Source organism: Vidua macroura, chromosome 5 (genome assembly GCF_024509145.1).
Source record: "Vidua macroura isolate BioBank_ID:100142 chromosome 5, ASM2450914v1, whole genome shotgun sequence".
Taxonomy (NCBI): domain Eukaryota; kingdom Metazoa; phylum Chordata; class Aves; order Passeriformes; family Viduidae; genus Vidua; species Vidua macroura.
Window position 1 is genome coordinate 14,463,399 of NC_071575.1, and position 23,533 is coordinate 14,486,931.

At 38.3% G+C, this 23,533-nt stretch overlaps 1 protein-coding gene across 1 annotated transcript in view; it reads right to left on the bottom strand.

The window, feature by feature from the left end:
• FGD6 (FYVE, RhoGEF and PH domain containing 6) overlaps window positions 1–23,533 on the bottom strand; it is a 72,510-nt gene that overhangs the window by 3,262 nt on the left and 45,715 nt on the right. Inside the window, exons 9-20 of the mRNA XM_053978164.1 lie at window positions 21,540–21,590; window positions 18,471–18,529; window positions 18,251–18,322; window positions 17,690–17,758; window positions 16,061–16,144; window positions 14,845–14,924; window positions 10,067–10,169; window positions 9,435–9,581; window positions 8,478–8,580; window positions 6,425–6,552; window positions 4,791–4,919; window positions 2,340–2,488 (exon numbers count right to left, since the gene is read on the bottom strand). Of these exons, the coding sequence (XP_053834139.1) occupies window positions 2,340–2,488; window positions 4,791–4,919; window positions 6,425–6,552; window positions 8,478–8,580; window positions 9,435–9,581; window positions 10,067–10,169; window positions 14,845–14,924; window positions 16,061–16,144; window positions 17,690–17,758; window positions 18,251–18,322; window positions 18,471–18,529; window positions 21,540–21,590 (1,174 nt within the window). The remainder of the gene's footprint in view (window positions 1–2,339; window positions 2,489–4,790; window positions 4,920–6,424; window positions 6,553–8,477; window positions 8,581–9,434; window positions 9,582–10,066; window positions 10,170–14,844; window positions 14,925–16,060; window positions 16,145–17,689; window positions 17,759–18,250; window positions 18,323–18,470; window positions 18,530–21,539; window positions 21,591–23,533) is intronic.

The following is a 23,533-nucleotide window of genomic DNA, read 5'->3' on the forward strand; positions in this document are numbered from 1 at the left end:
GTACAAGGCCATCTGAAAGAAGCTTTTTTCTGTACCTCTCCCATACTGAAGTTATATGCATGAAGAACCGGTGAAGCTGGGAAATCAAATGCTCAAAAAGTAGGCTATGCCAAGGTTCTGCATACCTTTAAAAACCCGCAATACTCGCTTCTCTTTTTCACTGCAAACATGATTTGGGAGGAATCAGGACACTGCTGTACCTGAGGCAGCCATCTGCATAACCCATGCTCTCTGCTTCCGCAACAGGTAAAAGCCAAGGACTAGTGGGGCTGAGGGAGGAGGTCTCGTGGCACATGGAAAGGCAGGAAAGGGCAAAGAGGGCACAGGGGGAAGTCCCAAACAGCTGATCCAAGTTTTCTCAAACTGGAAATTCAAAGGTAATATTCAGATACTTTTACTCCCCATAGCTGTGGTTTCTTTTCCTACTTGGTTAGGAGGGTAACAAACATCCTCAGCTTCTCAAGGATGCAAAAATTAATGTTCCTAAAGCACTCCAATGGTACAGAACAAATAATTCTGTTTTCTGAGTGAGAGCTGAACTGCGTGTATGTAAAGGTAAGAGGCCCACATAATGAGCATTTCTTCCTGAGTGGAAATCTTGGAAGAACTGAATGAAACAAAGACTGTAATTATCTTTATCATGGAAATTCAAACTGTCTTGGTATTCACAGGGTGTCTAAACATTAGTCACAGATGCTGACTCTTCCTTGCCCTGAGCATTTAATTTGTAACTGTGTGCATGTTCTTTGAATTCAAGCTTTTGGCATGAACATATTAATCATGTATTAGTGCTCACACATGTCTGCACACACAGCTCAAACCTTACTTTTTTGTAAGATTTTTAGTATTTTGCCATGTATAAATTAAAAACAACTAAAGTAGAATACAAATGCAAAAAAAAAAAAAAACAAACATAAACAGCTTAAGCATTGAACATAGCACTGGAATATAAAACCACATTGAAAAGTAACCATCTGTTAAAATTTATTACTGCACTTAGACAAATATATCAGATATTTCTTTGTTCCTATCAGGAAAAAATAGTGTCCACTGATGCAAACAGGCCAACAGCATATTTTTGTTTTTCCTTTTAGGGCTGTAAAAGCAGCATTTATTCTGAAGGTTCAGCATAAAATCTCCTAAGGATATTAAATACTTGGAGAAAGCTTGAAATACAAAGTACTTAATGTTATTCCTAACCTCAGTAAAATACACTATGTCCAAATTTCAAGTTCTCTTCTGATGAGAAAAGCCATTGTCTGAGTAGAAAAATAAACCTATTGAATGCCTGGGTTTTTTTCAGTTTGTTTTATATAGTACAAATGAGGACACAGGGGAAACAACAGGATAGTATCTTAATTAACAAAGAAACATTTATTCACATCTGCACAAAATACTTCCAAAAATCAAATAAAGACTTCCAGATTTTCTTCTGTAGAGAAGTGTCATTAAGCACATTCTCAGCTGTTCAAAATTTCCTGTTGTATTTGTTTTTAGAATGTTCCTATTTGCAGAAAACTAAACCTGCATCCATTTGAATGTTTAAGTACTAATAATGGACTTGTAAATGCATCAAATCTATTTAATAATGTAAAATTCATTTGGGGAAACTGCAATGAAACCAGTCAGATAAGATGGGCATGTAAGAAAGATAGCATAAATGTATTCCTTCTGTGCTCATTTCTAGTTTACTTTATGAATCATTTGATTAATGTTTTCTACTGATTAATGACCAAGCTTCCAGATTATTTTACATGAAACCAAAACAATACATAGCTTGATAAATATGACTCCAAGTTCAGACAGGACTTGAAATGAATCAGCTTGTGTGAATGCTCTTTGAATGCAAGCTTTTGGTCTGAGTGCATGCCTAGGTGCTCATGGGCATCAGCTCACACACTTCAAACCTTGGCCCTCAAGTTTTAGTGTTTGCTTTATTTTTGACTGCCATGCTATTGAGTAACTAATATGAACAGGTGAAATTGAAAAAGGAGCATATCGGTTAATTCTTAAAAACATTTTCTGGATTTATCCAAACGTAACATTCAATTTTCACTTGAGTAGACCAGGGTGAGAGGAATGGGTGAGGAAAAAGAAAGATTTCTTGTTTTATCTTTGACTTTCTCATTCTACACTCAGTCTTTTGCAGAAGAGAGTCTGCTTCCTTCATTTCAGAAGCCCTAATGAAACCAGAACCTTGTGTTTAAGTAATTTAAAACTTTCATTTACTTATGATATATGGCTCTTTTATACGTATCCTTAATGTGTGAATATTAACATTCACCACTTCTGAATTTTCTATAAATATGTAACAGAAATGAATTTAAATAGTTTCTTACTTTTGAGCTGAATGAGGATCATCTGCCTTGAATATGTAAAATAAAGTGTTTTTGTGCAGTAAATGGAACACTCTAGACTCTGAGTTTTCACCTTTTACTTCACTAACTGTGAATCCGAGTAACGGCTGGCTCTCTAATGCTGCCACATCCTATGTAACAGGGAAAAAAAGAAAAAAGTACAAAATTAGAGTTTGTAAGACATACTAAGGCATGCATTTAGACTTCATACACCATACCACTGCAGCAGACAATACAACAAATTGTTATAAACATACACGCACAGAATGCCGCTTTTTGTATTCTCCAGGCATGAGTCAGGGGACAGGAGATAAAACCTCACAGACTTCAATATTGCTGATCCTCTTTTCATTTCCCTGATAGCATCTACCTTGGCTTTCACTGCATGGTCCCATCATTCTGCCTGGCAAGGACTTCTTGTATCAACAGATCAGCCACCACCTGGCAGCAGACCAGAGGCCCATCAGGCCCAGTGCTCTCTCCAGCAAGCTCAGAAGTGAAGTGGGATGCTATTAACTGCACTGAGTATGCTAAAAGGAGGAGCTACAGAGGCAACCTGTGCTCTCAAGCACTGAAGTCAAGATTCAAATCTTTAAATGGCTAAACTTATCTCACTTTCTTTTTCTGGAAATAAACAGGACAGGGGAAAACAAGCTGCTGAGTGTTCACTAACAGTCGACTAGGAAAGACCCTTCCTCATTTACCTCAGTTACCTTTTTTATAATACTCTTGTCTTTTTATTAATGAATACAATACACAGCATTCTTGGAAAGAAAAAAAAAGAAGTATTTTTATCCTGTGCAAGTTCCAAAACAGTGGAAGGCATTGCAAGCAAGGTTCTGCAATGCTTATGAACAGAAGAAAAAAAAAATACCTAACTCCCCCAAATTTACATGAACACTGACACATCAGGTGAAGACTTTGGTAATTGCCTCTACAGTGAAACAAAAGTGTCCTGTGACAGCAGCATTTCTTGATATTGGAAAAGAGTCATGTAAGGCTGAGTAATCTGTTTTACTGTCTCAGGTCTTCATACCACTAATAGGTGATTTCTTTACCATTGATCTCTCTATCACTTGGAACAAATATAAGTAGCTTAAGTGGCCAAGGCAACACTGCACCTTCCCTTTAGACTCTCTAAATAATTTCTCCTACAATGGCTCACCAAGATGAAAACTAAGGACGGATATTCCTCACTTTAAGAAAATAGGAGAGAGTTAATTTTGTAATTGTGAACTGAAAACTGAAGCTACTCTGTAAGGTTGATATCTCAGAGGAACAAAGCAAAAGAAAATTTAAGGTGACTGTCACAGACTTTACTCTTTTTTCACCTCTGCCAAAGTTTCCTTTGCAAAGGCCAGAAGAGACACAATGCTCTGAAATGATTTTCTAATTGATGTAAAAGTAATTGTTTTCTACATACTCATTTAAGTTGTTTTTATAACTACTTGGTTTGGGTTTTATTTTTAGTATTGCCAATGCTGCAGTGGAAACAACATCACATTATTTAGACATAATTCCCAAGTTCTAAAATAATGGTTGGTAGGAGCAACCCAGGAACAAATCTGAGCACAAAACAGGAAGTAACTAGAGTGGGGGTGGTGTGGAGTGAAGAAGGATAATTCTTTACATGGCCAGGATAGGTTGGGCCTTACATTTTGAAAGAAAGTGAGGGTTAACAATACCTTAGATGCTTTGGATATTTTGCTCTTGAAAGCTACTAGTAAACTATAACAAACAGTAAAAAACCTGAAGCCCAAGATCAATACATCCATATATGTTACAAAACATTCTAAGAACATTCTAAGATGCAATAAAATACATCCTCAGCACGTGTTGGGATATCATATATATGTACCATACATACACACACACACATATATATAGATATATATATATTAGAGATTATTCCACACTGCAATAGGACTACACATTCTAAACAAAAAAGCAAAGGCCATTACATAATATGCATTTCTTTTATATCAAATAACAACTCCAGGCTGAAGACAACCGTTTCAGGACAAGTAAAGAGATATTAGTTTACTCCTTTTGTAAGCATTCAAAATACCTTATGAAACAAGATAGTTCAAGATGCTTTTATAATGTTGCCTTTGCCACTAGTACTGTGATGCATGCAAACAGATCCCCCATGTACTCAACTGATTCAGAAAATACCTACAACTGAGCAATGCTGTGCAGTGCAGAGGTACTCAAAGCTAGATCTGGAATCAGAAACAGCATAGCTATATCAATATATTATGGTGTTATGGTATCAAGCTCACTGGGCCTTTTCAAAATACTGCATCACAATCAGATGAAATAGTGTAAGGTGATCTAATTTTATAGCTTTTTTCCTAGATCATAAGAATAAACAACTTTGTTACAAAGACAGTATTATCACTGATATTTAGTTTCTAAGATATGGTCTCTTACCTCACTAGCAGCATATGTGTATAGCACCTTATTTTTTATAACAAACCACAGGTGTTTCCATGGTTTCTTACTGCCCTTAGATCTGTGTAGGTAGCCACTCATTGTTGAGTCTTCTGTATTTGCTGAAACCTGAAGAGGAAAAAAAAAAATCAACAAACCCTAGTAAGATTTCACAGCACAGCTTTTTTTTTTTTTTTTTTTTTTTTAACAGATTTCCAGAGCCCTGCCTGTCAGAGACTGGAATTCTTACCTGATCCCAAGTTAATGTTGCTAACTAACTCAGGTGGATGAAAGAAAAATTATTTTGCCTGCTAGCATCTATCTGATCTGAAAGAGAGGTTTCCAGTAAATGAAGGTTGGAACTTAAGCTGGATACAACAGGACAAGAGAGAGCTGGAAGGCTGGGGAAAACATACAGCTGGAGAACACAGATTCCTATATAAGAAAAATCACTGAATCACAGAGTTGGCTTGAAGCCCCATCTAGTCTGGTCTTGAACACTTTTAGGGATGGACAGTCCACAACCCCTTTTTGGGTAAGCTGTTCCAGTTCCTCACCACCCTTATAGTAAAGAATTTCTTCCTGGTATCTAATCTAAATCTACCCTTCTTCAGCTTATGAAGGGTCCCCCTTGTCCTATCACGACATGCCCTTGTAAAAAGTCCCTCTCCAGCTTTCTTGTAGGCCCCTCTTCTGGTACTGGAAGGCTGCTCCAAAATCTCCCTGGAGCCTTCTTTTCTCTGGACTGAACAATACCAAATCTCTCAGCCTGTTCTATTAGGAGAGGTGCTCCAGCCCTCCCTCAACTTAGCAGCCCTCCTCTGGACTCATTCCAGCAGGTCCATGTCCATGGCTGGGGACCCCAGAGTTATACTGCAGGTGGGGTCTCACCAGAGCAGAGCAGAGGGGCAGAATCCCCTTCCTCACCTTGCTGGCCACGCTGCTTTGGATGCAGCCCAGGACACAGTTGGTTTTCTGGGCTGCAAGTGCAAATTGCCAATTTATGTCCATCTTTTCACCCACAAAGAGCCCCAGCTCTTTCTCCCCAGGGCTCTCATTAATCCATTCTCCACTCAGCCTGTATTTGTGCTTGGGATTTCCCAAACATGCAGGACTTTCGGCTTGGACTTGTTGAATTTTGTGAGGTTCACATAGACCCATTTCTCATGCCTATCCAGGTGCCTCTGGATGGAATCCCTTCCTCCGGTGTGTGGACTGCAACACTCATCTTGGTGTCATCAGCAAACCTGCTGAAAAATCACTTCCTCCCATTCCCAAGACCTAAAGTAAGTATGGTTACTCCACTTTTCCTAATCATAAACCAAGAGCTTAGTTGGTGTAGGAGTCTTGTCATTGACTGTTGGTACAGTGATAAATCACAATTCAGGGAAACAGGGGAGGCAAGAAAGAAATTATAATTTTAACTATAGCTCTGAATCACAGTCTCACAGGTGTTTATGCAGTTTACACAGTGCTTCATAGTTCATGTTCCTGCCTATTTGAAACTAAGGCCCAAACCTCAGGGCCTTTGATTCTAGATAAGATAATTAAAATAAGGATTTCCCCCCCCCACTCTTGATATATTGATGATATAATGCCAACAAGATACCACTTTTGACCAATAAAACACTTACTTCTTTGAGGGCTGCAGGAATTTTTTTCTGTTTTCTTCCAGAGGGAATACTTTGTAATACTGTAGACAAGGCACTTGATGGAGATTTATGGTTGACTGGGGATCCACTCTTAGGAGTGCACTGGTTATCTAAAATACACAGGATGAACATATTGATTTCATGTCATAGATGACTAAACACAGGCAATTAATTCTTGGACTTCTTAAAAACAGCTGGCATTTTTATTCGGATTACAGGGTTACAATAGTAACACCTAATCAGTTTAAATTCAGCACTGAATTAACTTTTCAATGTTATCGTCAACACCATGAGTTAGAATCTCCCAAATCACAATCATACTAAAAAAAAACACAAGAAGTTTAAAACGAAACAAATTGGTCTTGTTTGTTTTCAAAGTCTGTTTTCTCGGTGTTGAACTGCCTTTGCTCATAAAGAGGGTGAAAATTAAGTCTTAAAAATCACAGCAAATTTTTACAGCTGTCCTTTATAATTTTCTGTACTTTATCTCTATCTTTCAATTCTCTACATCTGTTAACTTCTCAACCTTATTCAATAGGGATGTTCCTCTTCCAGCACACAAACACTTCTGGATATTCCTATCTCCCAGCACGTGCTATCTTTCTTCACTGCCACAGGTAGTTATTCATCTCTCTTGGAAGACTTATGCAACACTTCACCTCTTCAAAACTCCTTTTTTTAGCAACACCCACCATTTTTTTACAGCTGCACTTGGAATGAGTGGTTTCATAAAGTCTACTTCTAGAGTTGGCCCTGAACTCGGTGAGGCTCTGAGATAATGAGAAGAGCAGGAGAGCAATGTGATTGCCAGCTGTACTGCACCTGCTCCCCAGCTCTTTTCCCAGCTTCAGGCAGCTGCAATTGCCTGCAGCACAGCAGCCTCTAGTGCACAGCGCAGACACCTGCAGGTGCTTCAGACAGTGGCCTTCCCATCACCGCTCCCACTGTCATTTCCTGGATGATCCATGCTGCTTTCCACACCCCCATTAGAAATGTCACCCCCAGCGTGCTGGGATCCAGAGCTTTCTCATTTCCCCGGGCACCACAGATTTCCTGATACCCTAGAGAGCTTGTGTCACACTGGAGCTTCTGCCGAGGGAAGGGGACCAGAAAGCTCTTTCAGTCTCTTTACAGCTCATTTGTGTTCTTTATACTCGAGTATTTTGACTTAGCTTACAGCAAGTCTTGTGAGATGGGACTGGATTCCCACCTCACTAGGAGATTCTTTCATTGATTTTACACTTGTTTCTGCAGAATGATATGAAGCTTCCTCAAAGAGATATACTAGAGTTTTCTCAGGATGAGGACACTGACCCTGGATCTCATCTTTAAGCAAATGTTATTACCATTAGGCTATCCAGCCATTGCTTTCCACTAGGCACCACATTCTCTGAAAGCATTCCAGTGAAAACTGCTCTAGCTGTGGTGTTTTATTTTGAATTGCTTATTTCCAGTGTTCAGTAGGCAATGGTTAGGAGCTTGCTTTCAGAACTGAGGTACAGATACACCAAATTCTTGAATTCCATATGAGCTGAGGCTTGTGAGTGGCTTGAGGTCAGTTTATAGACCTGAAGAGACTCAGCTTCAGGAAGATTAAGGCCTGTGTCTCTACAGAGCCCCAGAACTTGAGCCATCTCAGCAGCTTAGCTGGCAAAAATGAAGTTTACAGACATACGAGTTAGAGTGTAAAAGTACACATGAACCCCTGGGAGGTCAGGATAAACTGCAAGTACTCTAATGTACCCTGTGATTAATGAAAAGCAATGTAACACTTGTTACCTCAACAGGAAAGCAACATAAGCTGCATGTTATTACCACCGGGTAAAGACACACATTTCTGGAAGAAAGAGCCAATGTATTGCAAATTCATTTCCTAACTTGCTCCACAGAAGCTTGTTTGGCTTAGAATCTCAGGTGCCCATCATGTTTCAGGCACAAGCAGAACTAAGCACTTGAACCCAGCAGTAAAGATGAGGCACACATATACCACGTTATAAAGGCGACAAAAGTAAGTCACAGTAAAGGTTTTCTTTACCTTGCTTTTGTAGCTCCCTGAAGCAGTGATCACATACTCTAGCTGGCTGGTTTTTCATATAGTCTAAGCCATGTTTGTTTGATGAACAAGCTTGACAGACAATCTGGAAACAAGATAGAAACAAATAAAAGCATTATTGTACATTATGTGCACCTGTAAATCACCGAATACCCAAAGACATTCACTTCAGCACTTTTAAGCCCATAAAAACCTGAAATAGGCATTATTTTACAGTGCAAATGTTTTAAGATCTTGGCTTTTTCCTGTGTCTTAATGCTCAACATGCTGTACTTTCCTCCTCTAAATGATAGAAATTTAAATATTTAAAAAACCCTCAGTGAATTAGTAGTCAATAAGCCAATGTTAATGATCCATTAAAAATAGAACAAGCCTACTGTGTAACTGAGCTGTTTCAATCATAAATTTTTTGAACTATCTAAAAAGCTATTGCTCTCGATTATTTTTTACATCGAGACAACTGCATTGTATTCTAATTTTGTATTCCCACTGGATTAAAAGAAGAAAGATAAAGTTTACTAGATATAGCTTTCGTAAGTGTAAATATAAAAATATAAATATATATAAATATTAAAAAAAGATTGGTACTAACTTAAAATCAAAAATCTTACGAAAATTAGTGAGGAAGATACGTCTTCATTTCAGCTAACATTTGTGGGTATTATGCAATTGCAAAATAACCATAAATAGCACTCCAGAATGCAAAATAACTAACATGTAGTATGTTGAAGTTCGAATACTGGTCTGTCATAACACCTGTCCAAAAAACCTAAACCCCAGCTCCCAAACCACCAACCCCAACATGTTGTTTCTAACCCACATAATTGTGTCATAGTACAGGGTTGCTTAGAAAAGTCATTGGGGTGATAAGGCTCCACCTGAATGTCACACAAGGACCCTGAATGACCAGCTGAAAAGGTAACCACAAAATCACCCAACCTTCCCGCAGGCCCTGCAGTGGTGCCTTCTCCATGTCAGCGTGAATTCACTGGTACAGATCATGCACATCGTGGCTCTCGTGTCAGGGATCCAGATGGGAGCCTTTGATCCCAGAGGACTATCTTCTTCCTGTTTCTCTGCATCTGCCTGAGAGAACAATATCATTACATTCAGTGAGGAGAAATAAGACTAATATTCATCAGTGATTATAAGATAATGCTAATGGTGTTGGAAAGCCTTCTCTGATAAATTGTCATGGCCTTAACTGTTATCTACTATTTCACCAGTGACCATTATAATGCAAGCCTGACAACAGAGATTAATTTAATGAATTTCAAGCTTTGCCAGTCTACTTAGATCAATAGCTGCTTTATTTTAAAACCTTTTCATTTCATCTTTCCATGCACAAGGCTACAGAGAGAACTGTGAAAGCTGACTTGGGCTTCTTTGAAGAAAATAATTTTAAATTTATGAAGTAGATAACACTATGAAATATTCTGTTCTACCATCTGTTCAATTATTTACCATACTGCTTTATTATTTTTCATGGAATACCTCTTGTTTCTCTAAACACCTGTCAGGAAACTTTATATTCAAAAAGGGAACAAACCAACAATAATGGTGGGATATACCTCTTCAAGACTTTTGCTCGGATTAAATGTGATTCTCTTTTTTGTATATTCTTCAATCGACTTGGAGATAGCTTCTAACCACTCATCTCTTTCTGTAGCAGAACTGTTGGAGTAAAAACCCACAAAAGCAATTTTTTATTATTATTAACATTCTAAGAAGCAACTGTTGATTAGAATTCCACTAGCTTTATTGCACATTGGAGTAACTCTCTTGCAATTTCAGTTTATAAAACGTCTACAACTCCTACTGCAACTGGCATTATTTTTTAACCTTTGGCATGGTGTTAATTATTTATGTTGACAAATACTAAAAAAGATTTGTCTGTTGTCATGTGGATTCCCTCCTTCCCTTTCCTCCTTCCAAAATCCCTGTGATTCTTTCAAGGCTTGTCTGTCATTGCTTCCCCCTCCTCCCCAGACCCTTGAATAGCCTGAATAATACTTGTTTAAATGATGCTCCTAGAACAAAGGCATGGACCTTCCATCTTGAAGGCAACCTGAAATTTCAGCAAGCCTTTTTTCTCCCCACTTTCTTCTATCTCGGAGTGCAGTTTGTTATACACAATCCTGTGAAACTGCAAGCTTCTGTCATATAAAACCAGACTGACTCTTCTCCTGACTTGTTTTCCTAACTATTTGCTCCTACCAGGTCATGCTACTTTCAAATAATAATTTTTTTTTCCCAAAATGTTTCCATTGGATGAGCTAACTCAAAGAGATAGGTAAGCTTAGTCCATCTCTTTATCCCACAGCTGGTGGTGAATCACTGACCAAGTGCAAGGAAAGCATTAGGCTGAAGTGGCACGGCACAAGGAGCACGAGGAGTACCTGGTGCAACAGGACCCTGCAGCTATACTGGATTATGTGCAGTGCCAAAGCACCTCCTCTGTCCATGGGCACAACACCATTTTCATAAATCTGTGCTGTTCCTGCTGCAAAGGGCAGCCTACTATCCTTTCTCTCAGCCACTAGGTCGTATTTTCACTTTTGTGCCAGAACACAGACAGTTATGCAGCGGGCTGGATTGGGAAACAAATCCATAATAAAGCATCCATCAACCTGCCCTTCCTCTGGATCAATTTACCAACTAAATTACCATCACACAGCTGAACAACTACTTGTGCCAGCAACACAGAGAAGGCTTTGAGGAAGGATGAAGCAGTTTTATAGCAGAGGAAGTGCTAGACTGTTTAAGATGCCATGCCAGCTTAAGAAGGGTTTCTAAACTTTAAACAAGAATCTACTCCCAACATTTTTTCTATTCCCCACTTTTTAATTGGTATAGAATAAATTAATTTGTTTAAACCAAGGAATTGAATACAAATATCTAGAAAGGAAAATGAGGGAAGATGTAAGCAATGATTTACACAAATAAGGTGTCTTAATCCCAATTATTATTTAATGGTTTTGTAGGTGAATTTGGAAGCTTTTATCATCTTTGGACCTCTAAGGAAAATATTTTGAATGGGGGGTTTGAATGTGATGAAACAGAGTACTATACAGAATCAGAGAGGACAAATCTGCTAAACACACAGAAAGCCTGTGAGGCACAAGCAAAAGAAAAAAGATCTAGCACGCACAGCAACAAAATCAGAACAAAAGGAGAGGAAATAAGATACATGCAAGGGCAAAGCAATGCATTAGTGTCTGTCCCAACATCTCACATTCTGAGTGGAGCATTTTGTTCAGTCTATTTACCTTTGCTTCCTCATCTGGAAAGAGCAACTGGTCTGCATTAACTACGAAATATTCAGAACTCTAATCAACTTCTTTGGCTTTTTCAAAATCTGGTTACATTTAATTAGATTTGTGTGACTGTATTATTTAATTAACTTGAAAGATGGCACAGGTTTTGGAGATTATGCACCACCACCATCCCCATCATGTGGGGACTGCTCCATATGCAGTGGCTTGCACAATGAGCTACAGGCTTAGACCCTTGTATTTCACCAGGAGCCTCATGCTTGGTAAGTTTGCTGGTGGTAGCCTTTAGGATTGTTTACAATCCTTCAGAATGGAAGAGCAAAGGTGGTACCACTGGCAACAGAACTGATGCAATGCTTTGCTGCAGCAAAATCAGCAGTTTCTTCTGCTGTCACTCCAGCCCTCCCCCATAGCTGCCCAGCTGCAGGTCCACTCTTTGTTGCATCCTTACAAAAGTGATTTTGTTTACTAAAATTGCAGGAGTTTCTTGGCTTTTTTAAACATTATTATTTTTATTAATTTAAGATTTAACATCACAGTGGAAAGCCTCAAATGGATTACAGAAAACCCTAGCAACGGCTGCTACTGGCAAATGCATGTGCTGGGGGCACACATCCAGCTGCTCAGTGGAGCTAAACAGCTCAGTGGCCCCAGGAGGGCACTGGGGAAGCACGTCCCTCTTCCAGGATCAGAGCCTTAGGGCATCTCCCCAGCTGAGCCAGTCTTGCCTGACCATCCTTAGGTAGGATAGGAAGAGATGCAGCTCTATCTGCCTGGGGTAGCTCTTCATCAGCCTTACTCAGGGGCGAGACTGTTGCTGCCAGGACCAAAGCTTTATTTCTGTACAGTGCTGTATCATGCAGATGAACTAACTTGTTTTTCTGATGAAGAGATTTCTAGTACAATACTGCACTGTACTATGAAAAACAATTCACATTCCTACAGATATCCCAGGAAAACTGAAACCTCAGCCCAGACTAGATAAAGCACAATACTGATGCAATCAGTAAAACTAAACCTGAAATGACAGACTCTTGTCTAGGCATTAATCTGTATTTCTGTTATTAACTGGCCTGTTTTTTATTACTAGCAAATTTTCACCAGCTTAAGTTTTCACTTCCTTGTCTCTGCTCCCAGGATCATTTCAGAATCTCTTCTTTGGTGTACATTCCACACAATGCTTATTATTTGAAAAAAAACATGGAAGTGAAATTTGTCTCCAGTGTCTTTAAGATGAATTTGAACAGTTTTGAAATTAAGGTGGGTTTTTTTTACCATATAGGACCTGACAAGAGGTCAGGTTAGAATGAGGCATAATGCAAAGGAAGATGTAGCCTGGGTTGACAAGATGTGAATTCTCTTCATATTTAGAATATTTATCAATAGGAACAACAGAGTTGATTGGGAAAAATATATGCAGGCACCTGTTGCTGGTAGTGTTCTTCATTTACTTCCCTCCTACACCACAACAGGCCAGTTCTGGTGGCAGACAGAAAACAATCTGAAAACTGTCATTTACATCTGGAGCCTCCAGCACTTCCTTCATGTCATGCAAATGCAGCCTCTCTCTGTCCCTGCTGTCTAACTTAGGGCTCCTGCACAAGCATGGCTCCCAGCCAAGTATAAAAATAATAGAGCTGAATGCTTCCAAAGATGCAACATCAACAACACTAAAACAAAAAAAAAAAAAACCCAAACCAAAACAAAACAAACAAAAACAAACAAACAAACAAACAAAAACCAAAAAAACAACAAAAAAACCAAAAACAAAAACAAAAAAAAACAAACAAAAAAAACCAAACAAAAAAACCCACCAAAAAACAAAAACAAAAAAACCAAACCAACAAATTGTAGCAGCCTCAGCTGGCAATATGAGGTTAATTCCAGCAATGTCAAGGTTAAGACAAAAGTAAGTCACAAACTATGCCAAATTTGATGACCATGTTATATATAGAGGTTTTCCCCTATGGACCAGCACACTTTTCCCAGGAGTTGCTTTTAATTTACCACTTAATCAGTTCATCAAAAAGACTAATCTATCCTGTTTTGTGGAAAATAGGTAGCTTGTATGTTAAGATGATAACATTTTCAGAAGTTCCAATTATTCTTTTACATTTTTTAGAACAACTGAATTAGAAGTGAAACACTGTTTCAAGTCAAGCAGAGATAAATCCTCATTGCCTGCTGTCATCCCCTGAATGCCTTCATGTGTCTGTGTGACGTCGAGTCTCCAAGGCACCTAAGCAGCACAGAGCTGCTCATATTACACTGGAGCAGAACCATACCCTAAACTGTGAAATCCATTGTTCTTCCCCAGTGTGCAGAAGACCTATAAGAGACGTTTAAATTTGTTGAAGAAATACAGAATTACCCATTTCAAGTGTGTTGTTATAAGTAACTACTGCTCTGACAATTGAGCTACTTCCTTTGGCTTCTTTGACAATGTTAACCTTGGTCTGCCCTCAGCTACAGATACTGCTATCTTCGTGCATTCTCATGTCAGTGTTTACAAGGTCACACAAAAAGCAGCAGTCTGCTCTTGCTCAGCTTGGCTAAATAAAAGAGAAAACATGTCTTTCTTCATTGGTATCAGCATTGTCACAAATGTCAGAACACATAAAACTTCAACTCAAGCACCGTAAAAAACAACAATCCACAAAAACAGGCCTTTGCTAAAGGCATCTCAGTGAACGTGACCAGAACTGGCTTAGTGACCATGTGTCCCTTTGCTGTTAGAGAATTTGGTAACATAGAGCATATCAATAATTTTAGAAGAACAAAAAGATACTGAAAAGCAAAGCCTAAAATGAAGTAAATTGAAACTCTCTCAAGGAAAGGCAGTGCAAGAGTAGTATTTCAATTTAGTTGGAAATTTCTGAAGGTGTAGCTAAGGTGAAAAAGAGGAACCAAACAATGGTTTCATTCACTCTGATTTACTGATTCCCTCTATTCTGCAATCACTCTAGCCAAGAGTAACTTTTCATTACATTAAGCACAAAGCAAGCTCTAAAAAGCTTGTGTGGCCTGTTTGAAAATACAGAGTTTTAAAATCACTGTTTATTTGAAAGATTTACCTTGCTGAAAGAATGAAGGATCTCTCTACGCTTTCAATGTTCAGTTCATTCTGATATGCTTCCTGGGTTGGCTTCTTAACCTTCAGCCGAGAGAGAAAACTTGACATTCAAACTGAAATGTTACTTTTGTCGTTGCTTTAATTTTAATTCCTGTAAAATTTCTTCCATTTTTATTGCAGAAAGGGAACACTGGAAGGAAAATACTTAGAAACAGGATATCATATACCAGTCCAGAGGGCCCAGCTACACTAAGATTACATGCAGCCCATCCTTTCATTTCACTGGCTCTCATACAAACACTGGAGATGTACAGGGGAATAAAGCTCAAGAGCTGTCAGACACCTTCCACACAGGCCCAGTCGTGTTGCCTCGAGCACCTCCTGCAACTGGACAAAAAAAAGCACTGCTGCTGCTGCAGGATGAGATGTAGCCCACTGGTGTACCCCAGAGTGGGCAAGGGCTGCACTGTTGATCCTTCTGAGCTACCAAATTTTCAACTTAAGGGGGATTAAAAATCAAGACTGAGTCTCAGCCACTGCAAGACGTCTGCTGGCAAAAGAGATTTTGTAGCTCTGCTTCCAAAACTTTGGACCTGAGTGCCAGATCTGCACTGCAAGTTGACTTGGTGATTTTTTCTGACAGGACTGGAGACAATGATTCCCAAGGCAATGATTTGTTGTTCCCATGAACTGTCATGTCAGCTACTGAGTCATTATATGGCGTGCATGTCCCTTATCCTCACCTAGCGGGGCTCAAGGCTTAACTTGGATGCTTTTCACAAGGGCTCAGGAAGAAAAGCTGTATCTTCCCTCACAGTTAGCAAATCTATAAACCAGAGACAACTGATCTACCAGGATCTTATCAGGCAAAGATGCTTTATCTCTGGGTGTCAGCAATAAAAAGCAGTTAAAAGGTAAAAGTGAGGCAGTCTAAACAAAATACAATACAAAAAATCAGTAAGCAGACTATTGCAGAGTAGGACAACACTGGGTGAAATGCAGCCAAGATGATCCTGTGGCAACAGAATATTTAGGGAAACCCAGACAGCAATCCCACAGGACACATTATGCAAAAAACGTTAAGCTGTAGGATTGCTCTGTAACAATATAAGCATATTTAGTATCTCTCGCCAACAGTAAACGCAGTTGCTTTTTAAAATTTGAAGGCCTGAGTTTAAGTAGATTTGGAAAAAGGCTCACTTTAACAAGTGACTCACCTTCATTCCAGCCAATGACAGCATGTTGTTGAGTTTATACATCCCTGACTGAACTGGAGTAGTATACAACAGGGCATCATTGAACTGTAATACAGAATGCTTTTTAATGACTTGTTTGTTAAAAGACATATAATTTCAGATGGATTTTACTGGAAATATAGAACACCTACAGCACTGAGATAACTGTCCAGAAGAGTATCCTCTACTTCCTATTATTCCACTTAGAATCCAAGAAACATTTTCATGTATGAATTTAGATAACAATAGGTATCTATTTATATCCTCCTTGTGTAAATATACATTTGGCACATGAATAAACAGTGCACGGATGTCAAAGAACAGGCTGTCAAAAGGGACAAAAATGTTTCTCGTGTACACAGGTATATAGTACAGCAAACTACTTTAAAATTCAAACAAATTCAAACAAATCAAGGCAATCTAGAAACTAGGAGATAGCAGAATGGATTAGCAATTTGTAAGGACAAACTCAACCATACCTTGTGAATGTTACCAGTTTAAAGTGCATCTACGGTTTTATTTCTTGTTCTTCCAGACTTGGATTTGTTCAGTGCACTTACTGAACAGTAACTAAGATTTTTTTATTTTCTGTGCTGTTCAACACATGCATCCAAACTTCATTTACTACACATAAACAAATACCAAAACCTGAAGTACCTCTTAAGTTTTTCCTATGTGATTCTTTGCAAAACAACCAAATGTTTCAAATCATTACTAAATCTTCACAACATGATAAATGGAAAAATCACTGGTCTAATGGTATGAATGCTAGCCTGTACCATTTAAATCTGTGAAAAACCCCAATCAAACAAACCCCTTGCCCCATAAAACAAAACAGAGAAAATCCAAGATAGAGACACTGAAATTAGCAATATCTGGTTTGTGAAGCTTGAGATAGCACCACATTTTTGAGAGTATTTCAGTTACTGGTATAATACATGCTCCAGGACTGCCTAGGGAAGTATTTCTTCATATTAGGATAACTACAAGACAGGATTCAGCCAGGACTGTGGACCAATAATGCCATAAATTACAGGAAAACAGCTCTTTACTGTCTAAATAGAAGAGATAAACAAAAGGTTCAAGTGGAAACAGAAACTTCAGAGATGCACAGAAGTTTCAAAACAAAGCAGTAGCAGAGACAGGAAAAGAACCCAGTACTTAACTTCCACCCAGTGCTCTGCTCAGGATGCACGTGGGCTCCTGCAAGGGGAAGGAGAGAGGAGGAGGGAGACGGGAAGAAGGAAAGGAAGGAGGGAAGGGTGCAGTAGCAGTGAGAAATGTTGTAGGTTTTAAAGTCTGGTACAGCTAAGAGGGATGGAGTGACTGTGCTACCTTCCACAATACCACAGATAATGTCTTCTCATGAAAGCTCTCAGATTTTAAATGAGCATTGTTCAAAATAGTATGCTTTAGTGAGAAATGATTTTCCATTAAAATTAGGGCATATGCCACAGATAATATCTCTACATTAGAACTGACTGAATAGAACAGCAACAATTAGTAATTTTCTCTACCACCTGCAGTTATTAGTTATGTTTGTAGTGTAATGTTTTAACCACTAAAAATTACACTAGGATAAGGCACATAGCAACATACATAGCATCTTACCAGAAAAAACATTCTTGGCTGCATGACCTTCCGTGATAGCTTCATCAGTGTTCCCTCTTTCAAAAAGACCTAGTAAATCAAAACAAGAAATGCAAAACCTAGCTTTTTTAGGGCACAGCCATGCAAATGAGCTGACTTTTTTATAACTATTATGATGATGATTATTACTATACTAGAAGTGCTGCACAATTTTTGGGATTCAGGGCTCCCTTTCTGAGAAAAGCTTTTTATCCTTAGCTGTTTCTCTAAAAGTGAGCATGGATGACTGCATTAGTTTTCCATGCTGCACGTGAAACCATGAGAAATAGAGGGTTAAGCTTGAGGACATAAACCTTCCTGCAAGATCTGGCAAGGAATCACATTCTAAAAATTCTAAGTTTCTGTCAGATTAACATCTAAAAAAACCCCACACATACGGAGCGCCAATATGCATTTGACTGCTAGAACCTAATAATGAAGCAATGGACCAATTTTCTTCTTCGTATATTCCAGCATCAGTCTTTGCTTGAATATCATCTTCACTTTCACTGCAATCTGCTGAATGCCATGTGGGGCACTTACCCTTCCTGGCTGTACGATCTCATGGTGTCCATTTAAACTGTATTGGATCTGCATGAGTTTCTGAAAGTTATCCTACAAGGGGAAAAAAAGCAGAAGGTAAGTACTTGCCCTTGCATTAATGATTTTTTTTAAGGAACAAAAAAAAAAAAAAGAGAGAAAGAGATAGAGAGAGAAATAGAGAAAGCTTTAATCAACCAGCTTCATAAGGCAAAATACTTACTCCCTGCTTCATAATGTCATTGGCATGATTTGCAACTTCTATGACAACAGCTAAAGCATCTGAAAGATGAAGGAATGATGTTTTGGTTATACAGACCAGTTAGCATTGGTATAATATAAAGCACAGATACCATACTGCATTTCCACATCATTCCAAGATTGAAGGATCTTATTGTACTGACACTGCATTCAGGAACACTTCCCAAAGATCCCAGAGTCTTTGGATCATGGTTTAATAAGTATGCCCTAGCAAGTCATTGCTTCAACCAACAGTGTCAATGATTTCTTACAGACACTCAAAACAGTTCATAGGCAAAGCTGAATTACAGTTTCTCACACAACAAATTACTTACTATACTTACAGCAGAAGAGTTAACAACATTTTAACTTTTAGACTCTGTAGGTACTAAATTTTTGCCATTTTACCCAAATGCCATCACTGCCATTCATGGAAGACTACCTAGAAAAATTATATAAATCTTTGTTATTTCTGCTTTCTGCCTTTAGCTGCTGCCCCTCAAAATAACAGTAAAGTTCAAATTTCTAAATTTTGAACTTTTAATACCAAAAGAAATCTCTGAAAAAAATTGAGCAATTTTATTAAGTACTGATATTTAATAACCGGCAACTCAACTGTAAAATATCCTAAGGTGTAAGCGCAAAAAGCAGTTATATAAAACGATTATGTGAACATAGTGAGTATTCAGTCCAGGTCCAAGGATCCATCCCATACAAGGATCTTATCCAAAAACCTGCAATTTACTTAAGTTAGAAAAATGACACTTATCAGAAAGCTGGAACAACTGTTGTGATGAAATGTAGTCTCTAAAGCATTTAGCACCTTCTGAGTAACTGAATTATAGTCAAGCAGTTCAAAGAAAAGGAATAAATTTGATTAAAAGTTCACAGAGAAAAATACCAAACCAGGTAAAACCAAGCCCTTGGGGTTTTTTCCTAGATAATCATTAGCATATTAGTACTGTAGAATGCATATACTTCCCTTATTGTTGACTCATATTTGGAAAGGAAGTATGTTAAAAGACAGAGCTTTCTGAACTGAAAGGTTCAGAAGCTCATTAAGCCATATAAGAAACTAAACAGACACAAATAAAAAGCCTCCTAAGCCAATTGAAGGAGAATTTTTGTAAAAGATTGTCACGAACCAAGGCGATGCAAGCACAGAGTCAAACAGTTAAGATACAGAGCACATATCAAGCATTTGATCAAAATTTAAGTTGAGATATAGATGTCATGGAACCAAGCAAGCCTGCTGAAATGTAGCTGGTGGTCTCTTCCTAGGTAATGCTGGAGCTGCTTCAGGCAAAACCCTCCCCAGCTCCCACTCACATGAAAGAAGATGAAGGGAAATGTAGCTAAATTCACAAAGACAGGAATGAGCACCTGATTCTCTCTGATATACTTTCCTTCATCTCTCAGTTACTATATATATTAGAACCTTAAACTTTTATTTATTGACCTCAAGAAAGATTGAAGAATTTTAGAGAGAATTATAAAATTTGCTGGCTAGTGAAAGGCAAGTTCCAGGATCTAAGGACTATTTATACAGCTAAGACTAAATTAATCTAAACAACAACATAAAATAATCTATAGGGTCAAAGTACATAAACAAAGTGCTTTTTGGCAGGGAAGAGCATTCCACTTATACCACTTAGCTGAAGTAATGTATTCAAATGAAGGTCAGCAAGAAGAATTGTGCTGTTTGGTTTTTTTTCCAAGAGTACTAATGACAACCAAACCTAGTCTCCCTCTCCACTCCTACCCTTCACTCCCAGGCTCTGCAGTGGAATTAAACAACTAAGCAACGTTAGAAGTAAGATAAGCTTAATTATTACAAGAAATATCTTGGTGACTAAAGATTAGATTTTCTTTTCTTACCCAATTTCTAAGATGGACTACTAAATATGTCAAATGTCAAATTAACACTTATTCATTACTATAACTTAGCTTCAGCTTCTATCTATGATATAAGAAGGGAGAGAAAAACACTGTGAAAGATATAACTACAAGAACCAGAGAAGCTCGAGAAACCACAAAAAAGTGAACTATATATTTAGGTTGTTCTCTTTTCAAGTGGTCAGCTGTAGTGCAAGTATTATTTTGTTCACAGCCATAAGAAGTGCAAGATGAACTTTTCTATCTCTTGAAGAGCCATAAGTTAAAATATTTTTGGCTTGTATCTTCAACATACTCAAATATGTCAAAATGTCCTAAGAAATATATTTACTCATATATTTCATGGTATTGTACCAGCAGACAAAGTAAACTTGGCTCAGTGCATGAAAGGTGTTCATTTAATTGCAGTTCAATCAACTACATCTGCACAACTCTTCTAAAGGTAATGGACTTGCACAAATGTGACAGGATCTCATGCAAATGAAATGGAGACATTGACTGGGGGGTATCCTTTGTACTGCTGAGGCACACTCTGAAGAAGGAAACAGCCTGAATGTGCATTGCATTTAAATGCTCGAGTTAAACCACCTTAATCCTGCACTACTGTGAAATGTGTGGTCCTGTCCTCTTCATCACCAACTACTTCTCATTTCCTCTGATCTCCTTTCTCCCCACATGCAGGCAAAAACCTGTGTAAGTAACATGTGTTTGTGCAGCTTCTGACAACTCAAACTGCAGAACTCCTCAGGTAAAATTACCCACGGCAGCTCCTTGATCTTGCTCACTTCTGCCACATGGTTGCTTTTCCTGGCACAAAGAGAGAGGAGGAGACCAGAAAGGCTCATAGCTGGAGAGTGCATGCTGCCTATTAAAGGTCTACATATGCAAGGGAGTGCCTCTTTCAATGGCAGTGCCTAAAATATCTGTTTAAACTGCCTGTGGAACTTCACTCTTATCTCTCGGTTTCAATTCAAGCGTGAGCTGATATGACTGCTAGCCCCAAACTTTTCTGAAACACGAGCTTGCAATCTTTTAGTACCTCTGCTGAGAAACTTAGAACTAAATAGAAAACATTTCTATTACTGACTTAGCATTTTGCATTTAAAATCTTGAAGCATTGGTACATATGCTATTATTTCTTTAACGAGACATTTACCTTGAGTATCCCTATAGTCTGCCGATTCTTCTAGAAGATTCTTTAAATAATCTGTATAAAGAAAAAAATAATATAGAGATAGTTTTGTTAAATAAATAAACGGCATCAGACAGTAGTAAACCCCATCTTTTTCTTGGAAATCTGCTGTTCAGATCTACTACTTAATTGACAAAGATCTACTACTTTATCTTTTAAATCTGTCAAGGTAATAACAAAGTGAAAACTAGCATTTCCATAATGAAAGTATATCAGCAAAGAGACAGGTTACTGAAACAGTGGTCTTCTCCAGTGAAAAGTGCTATATTGTATATATTATTCCAGAAAAAAAAACAAGCAAGTGAAAAATTAGTACGTACTTGCAATCATTTAAGCTGATGCAAAAAACTTTTAAAGATGATAGATATTTGTCTGAACATCTAAACTAGTCTATAGGAGCTAATAAAAAAAAAAGTCCACCACAGAAGATCTGATTATGATTAATATTTTTCGGTAATAAAACCAATATACTTCCCTCAATGCTCAAATAGGCATTTTCAGTTTTCAATGACACATGTAGTTCAACCACGAGATGGCACCCTCGATCCATTCAAGTCTTGGTCGTTTTAAAATCTATTTTACTTTGCTAAACTTAACTCCAAATGTATGACTATACATGAAGGCATCCCCCTCGAGTTTCCATTCCCTGGCTGAGTGTCTAGTTCATGAAAAAGTGCAATACTCTATCAAAGATTAATATATATCCTTAGAAAAATGTCAATCATATACTCTCTATAAGCTTTGAACTTCTTATAATGAGAAGAAACCAAAACAGAAACATTCCAAGAGATATATATTAGATTGATAAAAGCAACAAATACTGATTTATAATTACCTTTTAAACGAAGTATTAATATTGTGGCAGATCTAATGAAAACTAATTACATGTAATGTAGAAAGCATTCAATTTTAGCTTCTCCATTGTACAAGCTTCATGTAGGAGTGAAATAATTCAACTCCCATATGCTTGCCCTACCCAAATTCATTCTTTCATTCAAAAAGGATCAGGAGCCAATTGTTCCTGCCTTCATAAGATGTCTTGCTTCATGCATGCCCCTCAGAGACCATTCAGTGTATTGTAATCTTTTCCTTATGCACAAAATTAAAAGGGAATTATGAAACATGTTCCTTGCAGTAGAAAAGTGAGAGAACTTGTCACAGTTAATGAAAGCTTTGAGAAAAACAGAACTACAGGAAGAGAAACATTTGGCACTGATATTTTATTGTTTGGCAGAGATCTAAGGGAGGACCCAAGGGAGAAGCATGAAGAGCAGGTTGGGGTGCAGGAAGAGGAACCAGCTGGGAGGCAGGGAGGGAGCTCTGGGAAGCATGATTGGCTGGGCCACAGGAACACTCACAGCTTTCTGCTCTCCTCAGAGTTCTGCTTGATCATTAGCAAGCTTCAGTTAACATGTGATCTTTTAAGACAAGTCTGACCTGGACCAAAATTTCATCTGCTGTACTCCATCAGTATTGCATCCTTCATGTCCCTCAAAATCTTGTGCTGTAGTAGCTACCAGCCATTCCAATGCAGTATTTAGGTGGTCATACATTCCATTTTAAAAGAAGTTAATCTTGCTTCACCTTGGATTGTTCTGGTAAGAGGCTCATATGAGGGGAAAAAAATTAACAGGAGGTATTTTGAAAGGAACTGGGAAGAGTTCACAATGGGTTTAATTTGGTTTAACCTGCAGGAACCTGTCCCAGATACAACACCAGTTGCCCTCTCCAGCCCTGCCTGTGGATGGGTGGTCTCTCAAGCTGGAGCTGTGCCATGTTGTTGAGGCAGAGCACTCTTTGGATTTCACCATTAAGCAAACAAATGAAAGCTTTACAATTGCAACTTGATCTTCATTGGAGCCAGCACAAAAGACTCCAATGGGAATCTCCCAGTATAAAAAATGAGTCCCTACAGCCTATACAGAAAGAAGGCTCCCAAACCACACACTCACCTCTAC